Consider the following 11,687-nt stretch of genomic DNA (forward strand, 5'->3'; position numbering starts at 1 on the left):
AGATATTATAAAAACAGATTATTTAGAGTTTGAAAAATTGTCTCAAATACCCAAATAGATGACCTCAACTCTACATCACAAAATGCATACATATAATTTAGATCAAATAACAGACGTATGAACTTCAGACATTCTATCTCAATTCAGCGTCTTAAACAACGTTGATATATTTTTTTTTCTATTTCACTATCTAACCCCAAACTAAAATGATATTTTAATCATAAAACAACTTTATTGTAATGGAAGAAGAAAAACGTGACAAGAAAGAGAGAGGAAAGAGGAAATGCAAGGAAGGGAAAAAAAATACATTTAAAAGTAAATTTCCAATCGCTGTCGTGTGTATTCGAGTTGTTCTTGTTCACCTTGAGGAGAGAAATAAAGAGGGGTGTTTTGCTTCCAAGAGAGGCATCTGTCCTTATTGTTTTTGCTTTGCTTTCGTCTTTCTTAACCCTTTTTCTCCCGTCAACGCCTGTTCTTCCACAATTCTCTTCGATCTTTGTCTTGATTGCGGGTTACGGCCATGGCCACCAGCGGAAACAAGAACATTAATGCCAAATTAGTGAGACTTTTCTTCCCTTTTTCGTTCTTAAAGTTTGATTTCCTTTTTCTCTCCAGATTTTGTTGTCAAATCGCGATGTGGGTATATTCGATTTTCTTTTTCCATAATTGGGTTTTGATTATCGTTCTACTTTTCATCGTCAATTCGATTTGGGTCTTGCTTGGCTTAATCATTGCTAGTTTCGATTTGTGGGTGAATTCTGATCTGGGGTTTAATTTTTTTCGCGAAGAACTGAAACTCTCGCGGGTTTGATTCTATCAAAATTCTGTTGCGTGCGAGCCCGTTTTTCTATCTGCAGTATTTCTTGTTGGTTGTATTTGAGAAATCCCTGTTTGCATTCTCTATATGATGATTGTTGGGATTATTCCCAATTTATAATTCGGTTGTGATCTCAGCTAATTCTCTGCATTTTATATTGCAGAAAGTTTTGTAGTATCCCTTTTTGATTTTCGAGGTTTTGTTTTTACGTTTTCTTCCCTTCCTTGTGCAAGTAATTCATAAAATTTTTTATACTAAAACTAGCAAGCTTATGGTAACTTGATTATGTTAGTCATCTTATATGAGTTTTATTGCTGTTCCTGCATATTTATGGTGCTATGGAGCCATTGTACTCTGCTGACTAGTAGCCTTTTCTTTTTCCTGAACAACTTGGTCGTAGTTTATTAACTTCATATTATGCTTGGCATTATTTTTATCATCCAGTTGTCCCATTTCACTGGCAATCATAATCGGAATTTTATAGTTGAAAAAGGAAATGGCTGGATGGACTATGTTAAGCTACAACTACTTTGCAATAACACATATTAAATCCAGTTTATTTATTGTACCTTTGTTTTGTGCTCAGGTGCTTCTTGGTGATGTTGGTGCTGGGAAGTCGAGTCTAGTGTTGCGTTTTGTTAAAGGGCAATTTGTAGAGTTTCAGGTTTGTTATATGTCATTTGGTTTTGGCTATTGAAGTTTCTGAAAGGGCTTTCCATCTTGACCATATGTATTTTTTTTTTAATTTTTCAATTATGCAGGAATCAACTATTGGTGCTGCGTTTTTCTCTCAAACATTGGCTGTAAATGATGCCACTGTGAAATTTGAAATCTGGGATACAGCTGGGCAGGAGAGATACCACAGCTTGGCTCCAATGTATTACAGGGGTGCAGCTGCAGCTATTATTGTCTATGATATTACTAACCAAGTAAGTGGCGTTTGAAAACTCTTATTGGGTTACATATAGTCTAGGAACAAATGAATTGTTATTGTGCTTGGGCGTTACATCTTCAAAATTCAAGGCACGTGCAATCAGCCATTTTAATGAAATATGTCTGGGGATAAAAGAAGTATTATATGTCTATGAATTAAGTCCCAGCCATTTCTTTAAAAAAGTTATTGCTAAAAAACTTAGGATTTCTTTTTTCTTTTTTCTTTCTTTTTTTTTTGAAAGAACTTTTTATGGGAGCTAAAAGAACCTAAAAATTGGCCAACGAATTAAGTCCCAACCTTCTCTTAAAAAAAAAATTATCGCTAAAAGAACTTAGAATTTCTTTTTTTCTTTTTTTTTTAAGAATTTTTTATGGGAGCTAAAAGAACCTAAAAATTTGCCAACGGGTATTCGACTTTAGATAAGGAAACTCAAACTGCAACAGAATTGATGTTTGGAACTTTTAAGCAAGTGCCGATTTGTAAAGTTATTAAGAGGTTTAGGGTTTAATAAATAATCTCATAGTGGTGCATACACCCGTCTTTGTATTAGGGTGGAGAGCTATGAGTAATGACTTCTATGAGTACCCTTCTGAAAAATGACATGCTCTAAAGTGTAAACATATCAGTCTTCACTGGGGATTGACTATTCTTTTATATACTACTGTAATTGAATTGGAACGTTATTCCTTTTCATACTCAACTTTTTTGGGTATCCTCTATTTGATTGCAGGCTTCATTTGATCGGGCAAAAAAATGGGTTCAAGAACTTCAGGCACAAGGTAGTCTTACTGTTGGATTCAACATTATGTGAACTTTTAATAAGTGAAATTTGTGTGGCACTTGCCTATCTGAATTTGTTTTACCAATTGGATCATCTCCTTGCATCAGGCAATCCGAATATGGTCATGGCTTTAGCTGGGAATAAATCAGATTTGTTGGATTCTAGGAAGGTTGCTGCAGAGGCAAGTACCCCAACCCCGGTCTTCTTCCTTTTCTGTTACTTTGTTGAACTGGGATGCATTTCATACAAATAAAAAACATATTTCTGCTAGTGAAGATCTTTTCCTGTTGGAATTTTGTGATTTTCAGTTGAAATATCTATCACGTATTTTGTGCTAAGCCATGACTACTGGTTCAACTGTTGCTCCTACAGGACGCCCAAACATATGCGCAGGAGAATGGGCTTTTCTTCATGGAAACCTCTGCAAAAAGTGCTGCTAATGTCAATGATATCTTCTATGAAATAGGTAAGTAACTAGGACTTATGAGTTTTATTTTACTTATTTATTTTTAAAGAAACAATTTCATCGATGTTTGAAATATATCCAATGGGGTACAAAAGGGCCCTATTCAAAGGGTGTACAATTTAGAATTATGGGGTACAAAAGGGCCCTATTCAAAGGAAATTAAATTGTAATCTTTCAGCGGCTGTAAATTTTTACATCGAAAGATATCATTGTAAATAGCTAACTAAAACTTCTTTGGGGGATCTTTCACAATTCTTGAAGATTCTGACATTCCTCTCATCCCAAAGCTTGGACAAAACCCCACAAACGATGCAGGACCATATAATCACCATATAATATTGGTCATTCTAAGCCAGCCAGTGGAATCCCCTGGGGAACTCGTTGTCAAATTCCTCTTTTATGCTTAGTCACTGGACTGTAGTTTTAAGAAATTGGAGTATAAGGTGCTAGAAAAGGAGAACGGAGTTTACTGAGTGTTTTAAATTTGTTTTTGAGCGGACAGTGCAAAAGATGAGTTATAAAACCCTTGGTTCTGTGTCATTCATATTTGTTTGGTCAACGGGATTATGATTTGAAATGCAATATAAGATGTGAGTTTCATGAGTATGGGTACATTAAGTCGTGATAGCAAACCTACAGTTTGGGACAAGTAAATTTGTATGCAAGTCTTAATCTTGAGGTTTACAGAAAGTTATCGAAGTTCCCACTTCCAACCACACGCCCACCACACAAAAAGGGTAAAAAAATGATGAAATCTAGTTGATTTTGAATCCTTGTTTTTCTATGCAGCAAAGAGATTACCACGAGTGCAACCAGTACAGAATGCACCAGGAATGGTTCTCGACAGACCTGCTGAAAGGGTTGCGAGCACGTCGTGTTGCTCGTAGAACTTCATCCTTGTTCTGTTCTAAGGTGTCAGCAGCATGTCCTTCATCTGTATGCAGAATTATAAAGAAAGAAAGAAAAAGGGAAAAAAAGAAAAAAGAAAATGGAAGAAAGATTGTTGATGTTGGATGGATTTATTATGATGTGTAAATTGACTGTTGTTTTTTAGATATGCTCTTATTTTGCAGCCACCAGAAAAGTGGCAGACTACATTTGTGTTTATATATGACCTTGGGCTTGCTTCACATCCACAGTTATGCACACTCAAAAACTCCCAACACTCCCACACTAGAAGCAGAACCTGTGTGAATGTGATTAGTTGTTTAACTTCTTTTGTTAGTGAAGTATTCAATATTTGATGCGACTATGATAGTATCCTTTTCTTGATTTCTTTTTTCTTAGTGGCTAAGGTTGATTTAAAATGTAAAGTAACAATACTTTGGTATTGGGATAAACACGACAAGATTGTTTGGGTTGGTTCGTTTGGAATAATTTTTCAAATGTTTTAATAACTTTTAAAGCAATCGAAAAGTCAGTCTGATTCCAAATAGAGTTTGATTTAATGAAGTTAAGGTTGAATTGGGTTTGCCGACTGAAAAATCAAACAAAGGATGAAGCAATGCATGAATAGAAAACCGACCTCATGGAATCATTTCTTACTTTCCATCTTAGAATAATGTATAATTTAACAAGACACTTTGAAATCTGAGGAAATATAATTTAATAATTTAATGTTAGGCCCAAGTACCTTTTAGTCCCTAACCTGTTACATGTATTTTCAAAAAAAAAAAAAAAAAAAAAAAAAAAAAAAAAAAAAAAGGAAAAAAAGAAAGGTCTCTTAAGTATAATTTTTCAATTGACATTGATCAAAATATTGCATCCATCTTCTCCATCCTCCTATAATAGGTTTCTATTATATATATTGTGATATAAACGAGGGTTTGAAGATGGTTTGTGATTTAGCTTATCGATTTTATGATATACTTTGATATTTATATTTTATAATTCATATTGAGTCAATCTATGGTGTATGCACTATGATATAACTGATTAAGGAAAAAGGTTAAATAATATATACTGCACTGTCATATCATTATGAAACGAAGTTTTAAAAACGTTTTTTCTTTTTTAATTTAGGCATTCAGTTTTATAACATTTACTATAACCTATATACTTTATAATTCCTATTAAGTTAAAATGTGACTTATGCATTCTGATATAACTGATATATACTTTTAATTTATATATTAATTTATGTATTGTGGTATAATTGATATGTACGGTGTGTTATAAGAAACTGTGTGATATATAATTTACGTACCATGGTATAACTGATATATATTGTTTTATATCCACATATTGTAATGTTTTAGGAAAATGGTATAAGTAATATGTCTTATTTTATACTATCGATTGGAACTATTGTAGTGATAAAAACCATCATAATACTATGTTTTACAATATACTTCGACAAATTAAATCCCTCTAATTGAATATAATAGGTCATATTCTCTTTTCAATATTAAGAAACTTCGTAAATTTAATATGGAAAAAGTTAATCATAATAAATAACCTTCAATAGACTCTGGGCTACTCTCTAAAGGGTTCACTTTGGTCCTATTTTTCATTTAAATTCTATACATGTAAATACACAATAATTTGGACATTTATGAAAATAAGTTTTTGTAGAGATAAGTTTTGTAACGGGTATGAATCTCTAAATATACTTTATTTATTATTATTATTTTTTTTTTATAATGTTCTTGATTGTAGCCCATTAGACTCTAGTTCTAATTAATCAAATGATCATCTTTTATTCCTAAAAAAAGGAATAGAGGAAATGATCATCTTCTATTCCTAAAAAAAGGAATAGAGGAAAAAAGAAAAATTATTCTAAATGGTAAAATTGTTGAAAATATTTACAAAATATAGTAAAATTTTAGAACTATCAATGATAGACGCGGATAGACACTGATAGACTCAGTGATATCAATATTGAAGTTTATCAGTGTCTATCAGCGTCTATCATTGATAGTTCTAAAATTTTGCTATATCTTATAAATATTTTGGTTTATTTTTCTATATTTAAAAACAACCTCAAAAAAAAAAAAAAAAAAAAATCTTACAAGTGATTGTATATTTAAATATTTTTAAAAGTTGTAATATGCATGTTTATGTGTTATTTCTATTTTTAGTGCATTGAAATCAATTAGAATTTTACAATATATAAATTTTGTTCACTAACACGTTCATCTAGCTTCTGTTTAATATTTTACAGCTATAACATTAACATAATAATGTAATTGAGTTGGATTTAAGTCAAATTCATTTAAGATAAATGATTCGAGTGAAAAATAACATTGCGCTCAGAATTGAGCAATATTTGAAAGGTACAAACAATAATTGTATTATTGTTGTTAATTTTACATTAGGGCTTATTTATATTTGATAATCTAAAGTTTTTATATTTTAATGCATATTATATATATACACACACACAAACACATCAATAAATTATTAGAATAAGGAGAAAAGTAAGGAATAAAATACAATAAACAAGAAACAAAAAACGAAAATAGCTATCAAATATATTTTTGTTTTTTATTTTTAGAAAAATATGAAACAAAAAATGTGAAAAAAAATAAGAAACAAGAAACAGAAACATCATCAAATGGGCCTTTTTGATAAAATTCGACTTTAGATCTCAAAAAGTTGATTATGGTATTTGGTAAATAAACATTAAATTATTTTGTTTTATATAAAAAACTAAAATAATCCTACATTAACATTTGTATTCTTTTATAATTTATATTTTTAGATAATTGTTTAAAATTTTATAGTTTTGATTTAGATTAATAGTTAAGTATTAAGGAAAATAGTTTTATTAATTTTTTTAGAAATCATTATGAAATGATTTGGAAAAATTGGTTGCAATCAACTTACGAGAAATTAGGAGATATATTTTGGTTATAAAAGAAAGATACTAAACATATAGAATATATCTTAATATTGAAAATTAAAAATTTAGTAAAAGGTTGGTAGGGATTGCTTTTAAAAACTACCTTAAAATAAAAGCCCGTTTTAAACGCGATTTTAATAGATTTAATTCTAATTTGTTTTATCAAACAAAAAATGTTAAATTTGTTTAAATCTCAATTCAACAGATTTAAAAGTTTAGAGTTAAAATTAATACAATTTATCAAGTTGAAGGTTAAAATCGATTGAAATGAAAGTTTAAGATTAAAATTGATGTAATATGACAAAGGGTAAAAATGATTTTTTCCCCTTAAATTTAAAGTTGTAATTGTTTATAATGACTTAAAAATTTTGATATGGTGTAACAATTTTTCTTGGAATGAGAATTTCATATAGAAATTAACTATCTAGATGATTTTATATAAGAAATGAACTATTTATGAATATTTTTAAAAGAATTTATTTGACATAAAATATAAATGTACAATAATTAATAGTTTGTTTGAAATACATTTTTAAATATAATTTAAAAAATATATCATTTTAGAGAAAATTTTAATATTTGATAACCACTCAAAATAGTTTTTGAAGAGTATTTTAAATAATTTTTATAAAAAATATTTAAGTAAAAATGAGTTTTTTGAAAAATATTTTTTCCCCTATTGCTTTATATTATTATTGTATAGTGAATAATAGGGCAAGTCATGGATCCGTGGCGCAATGGTAGCGCGTCTGACTCCAGATCAGAAGGTTGCGTGTTCGATTCACGTCGGGTTCAAAATTTGAAATTATATTTTTTTTTATAGATCAATAATTAAACATTGTTAATTTAGTGTTTCCTTGAGTTCAATAAACTATAACATTAGAAAATAATCAAATATTACAATCCATTTCCCTTTTGCAAGTGGATGCCCACATTGAAACCTCATTTGCTTTTCTTAATTTTATAACTGCAAGCTTTAGATTCCGTAAAGGAAAAAAATTAATAATAATAAAAAACAATCAAACCAGGCCACAATTTTTTCTGAACATAAATAAATTAGAAAGAAACAAAGAAAGCATTGAAATTTATCCTAACCCTAACTGACTTCAAAAGATAAAGTTGTAAAAGAAAAAAAAACATTGTAATATAATGGATTTCACCTTGATGAGGCAACATAGAAAGCAAAACTTGTTCATATAAATTATAATCCGAAATAAAATTAAAAGCTAACAACTAATATTCTAAATGGATAGAGGAGAAAAACAAAAAGAAAATGAGTGATCATTTGTTCAAAACGACTACTTGGATCAAAAGATTTGATCTAATTACGAAATTTCGTATTTATAATCGTATGATGGTGTCAAATGCCATAAAGTAACGCTGCAGCGCCACTCTACCTAGGGTTGACAACGGGGGCATGTCCTCATCCCCGATGAGGGAATTTATCAAATGGCGGGAGCGGGATTCCCCGTCGGGGAAACAGGTTAAATTTAAACCATGTTTCCCCATGCGGGAGCAGGGATTCCACGTCAGGGACCTATTTCCCGTTTTTCCTTTTGTTTCCCCATGAGGACCTCTTTTTTTAGACCTAAAATTCCTTTGATTTGGACTTAGACATTTTAATTGGACTTAGATTGGGCTAAATTTAAACCAACTAAATGTAAAAAGTTAATTACCTAATATATAATTTAAAAAAATACATTTAAAAATCTAACCGGGGATGGGGACGGGGAGGACACCATCCTCGGAGGGGGACTCTAAAAAGGTCTCGGTTCGACCTCCATCCTCGGTTAAATCGGGGATTCCGCCCCTTGCAGGAAATTTTTTCAACCCTAATTGTACCTCCAATAGGGAGTTAATTGGTTTAATTTAAATAAAATAGAATAAAATTAAAATATATTAATTAAATCATATTTAATTAAATGATAATTTAAATCATATTTAAATGATTTCCTCTCACATAACCTATAGTTTTAATGTACATCTAATGTACATTAAATTTAACTTATAGTTTAATTTAATCAATTTAATTAAATTAAAAATTAAATTAAATAATTAATTAATTATTCAGTTAATTAATCATCCAATAAAATATTACATATTTAATTTAATTCCCATTTGAATCATATTAAAAAATATTTCTCTCATTTAACCTATAGTTTTAATGCGCATCCAATGCACATTATTTTTAACCTATAGTTTTCAGTATGAATCTTATTCATATTAAATTAATATTTGAACTCCAAATAGTTCAAATATTTCATTCTCTCATTTATTAATATTGAATCATATCCAAAATTAATAATAAAGTCTAAAATTAAACTTTATATTAAAAAGTATCAACATATATTAAAAATTCCCAATTTTGAATTTGAACATTTCAAATTCAATTTAATGCAAACTACCTCTATACCCTTTACAAGCTAGGAAGGGGATGTAATGGACTTGTAGATCAGAAGCTCCAACGATATGAGATTAATTGGCTAAACTCATTAATCAAATCAATCAATATTCGTTAATTGTGGGTACACTCCACAAAGACCCACAACTGTACTCTTTCACTACAGATATGTTTATGTGTCCACGGATATAGACCAATAACAACAAGTTAGTCTTTCACGAGTGTTTGTAATACTAGCTAGATCAAATTATTGTTTTAGCCCTGGGTTACCTTTACATCCTTAAGTATCAGTGTTCCTCTAATGAACAACCTGTTTATGGTCCAACCATTAAACAGAAACCCTCTCGGACTAGTGAAAGGGTAGGACTCTTTGTTCAAGTTCCGGAGACACCGCTTAAGGGAACACTCATCTACTTACCCTGAAGTCGGAAAGGAGTGAAATCCATCTTGTATGATTATGTTCCCAACTACCCACTCAATCTTATCCCTAAAATAGTAGGCATATTGAGTCAACGAACTGGTCACTCTCACCCATACAAATCAAAGGATAATCTCTCGTGAACAAGAGTTCATAATATACTTAGGAGTAAGACTAAGTTGCCTAGGTCATCCTATTGAAATAAAACCTAACTAACCAATGGAGTTACATCTAGTGGTTATCATTTCGCGGTCCGGTCTTGTGTAAACTCATTGATGTGTGCTTAGAATCGTATTATAAATAAAGATGTAAAGCAAGATTAGGGTGAATGAAGATGAATGATGAATCACTTCTCTAGGTGAGAAGATTGGATGCTGCATTGATATGTTGCGTTACACTTTCTATAATGCGTACAAGCTTTTCCTGAATCAGATCCAAGTATAAATCTAATTCAGGTTCCTGGTAAGTCCAGGGTTGAACATAGGGATTTATGCTAGACTAACGTAGGCACGTCGCGACAGTTACAGAAAGATTATAGATAAACGTGTGAGAAGTTTTTTACACTAATCTCACTGCATGCATGCAAGAGGATACAAGAGTTCAAGTGAAACAAAGGGCTTTATGAATGAGTGGTGCTAAGTGCTAGGGGTATGCGTTGATTCCAAATAAGAAGAACACGTGTGCAGGAGTATGGTTAAAAATGAAGATGACAGGGATGCTTGTTTACAAACAAAATGTATGTAGATGTGTTAGGTTTTTGTTTCTCTGATCTTATTATTCGACATTTCTCAATGCGAATGCCACATATGCTCCTATTTCTAGGGTGCATGCGTTGGTTATAGAAAGCAGTGAAGCACAAGTATTTTTATCTCTATATCTATTGTGCGTTCTGACTCAATGCGTTTCTAGTTATCCTATTCTCTCGAATAGTTTTAATTGAGTTATAACTTCAATCAGATGATCAAAATGATTAAATCTAGGAAATTAAGCATGTAACAATTCATAAACGCGTCAATCACACAATAGAATGTAAGCAGAGGCAAAGTGATGGATCAAATGTAGGATTGAATAAATAACAAAATTGTCTTTACAACTATAATACTTAATCACACGAAATGGAAAATGGAAATGAAGTGAGAAAAGGAAAGAGTCAAACTACAGAGTTCAATCTCTTGTCTTCTTTGGCTTGATCCAAATGCGTGTACAACCAACTTGGTGAAGAAATAAAGAAGAATTCTCTTTCGAGCTTAGTCTTAAACTATTCTCTTTGATCAACGATGACAATGGTTCTTTCCCTCTTATGTTTTTCTTGTAGCAATAAAGTAACTATAATCTAAGTTCTATGGTCTCTATGAGAATGATCCTTTCTTTGGTTGCAAATCTTCTTATTTATAGGCATTTTTCTCAGCAACTTGTGATAGGACAACATTAATTCCTATGCCCTGGTCAGCCGCCTGCCAGTTCAGCTGCTTTTCAGATGCCGACGTTCAGATACCCATACTTATAAGTGGTGATTTGATAGGAACAACATGAACCAATGTATCTTCTCTACGTTGGGCAGCTTCAGATGCATGCCTTTGCGTTAGCTTAGCCTGCGACACTTAGCGAATTTTCCTGCGATAAGATGTGCTAGTGAAGCAGTTTTACCAAAAAGTATGCTTTTATAAAGGCTAGTGGTGTTTAAAGAATTCCATATATTTTCTTTTAAGACAAATGTGTTTTTATCATTAAGAATCCTAATTGTTCTAACTTTTGAGAGACAATAACTTGTATTTCTACAAGTTTCACTCATTGCACAGGATATCCCCACTCGCGTGTCTCCTACACGAACACGTTGGATCACTGCGTTTGTATGAAATACAAAGTGGGCTGTATCCATAGTGTTACCAGGATAAGATACCCAATCTTATCCCTATACTATAGACCCTTTAGACTGTATTTTAAACATTGATCCCTATATGTCTCTACATACAATTCAAGATTCATAAGATAGCCTAGGATGTTAGTTTATTGGATTTTAGGGTTA

General features: G+C 31.2%; 1 protein-coding gene and 1 non-coding gene across 2 annotated transcripts; both read left to right on the forward strand.

Annotated features, from left to right (window-relative positions):
* The first annotated feature begins 353 nt into the window (after positions 1–353).
* On the forward strand, positions 354–4,169 carry LOC120083607 (ras-related protein RABF2b). The gene is made up of 7 exons (XM_039039428.1): positions 354–559; positions 1,404–1,481; positions 1,579–1,746; positions 2,482–2,530; positions 2,640–2,713; positions 2,905–2,998; positions 3,788–4,169. Exons 1-7 carry the CDS (start codon positions 521–523, stop codon positions 3,883–3,885), a joined length of 600 nt encoding a protein of 199 aa, XP_038895356.1. The 5' UTR covers positions 354–520; the 3' UTR covers positions 3,886–4,169.
* A 3,396-nt stretch (positions 4,170–7,565) lies between these two features.
* On the forward strand, positions 7,566–7,637 carry TRNAW-CCA. The gene has a single exon. It is a non-coding gene; the product is annotated as a tRNA-Trp (tRNA).
* Positions 7,638–11,687: the final 4,050 nt, after the last annotated feature.

The sequence above is a fragment of the Benincasa hispida genome, chromosome 8 (assembly GCF_009727055.1).
Source record: "Benincasa hispida cultivar B227 chromosome 8, ASM972705v1, whole genome shotgun sequence".
NCBI classification, from domain to species: Eukaryota; Viridiplantae; Streptophyta; class Magnoliopsida; order Cucurbitales; family Cucurbitaceae; genus Benincasa; species Benincasa hispida.

Excerpts from the sequence above, each read along its gene's own strand:
- LOC120083607 (XM_039039428.1), top strand. The coding sequence starts at position 521 with ATGGCCACCAGCGGAAACAAGAACATTAATGCCAAATTA. Across the intron at positions 2,531-2,639 it reads TCAAGAACTTCAGGCACAAG|GCAATCCGAATATGGTCATG; the intron begins GTAGTCTTACTG and ends TCCTTGCATCAG. Across the intron at positions 2,999-3,787 it reads TGATATCTTCTATGAAATAG|CAAAGAGATTACCACGAGTG; the intron begins GTAAGTAACTAG and ends TTTTCTATGCAG.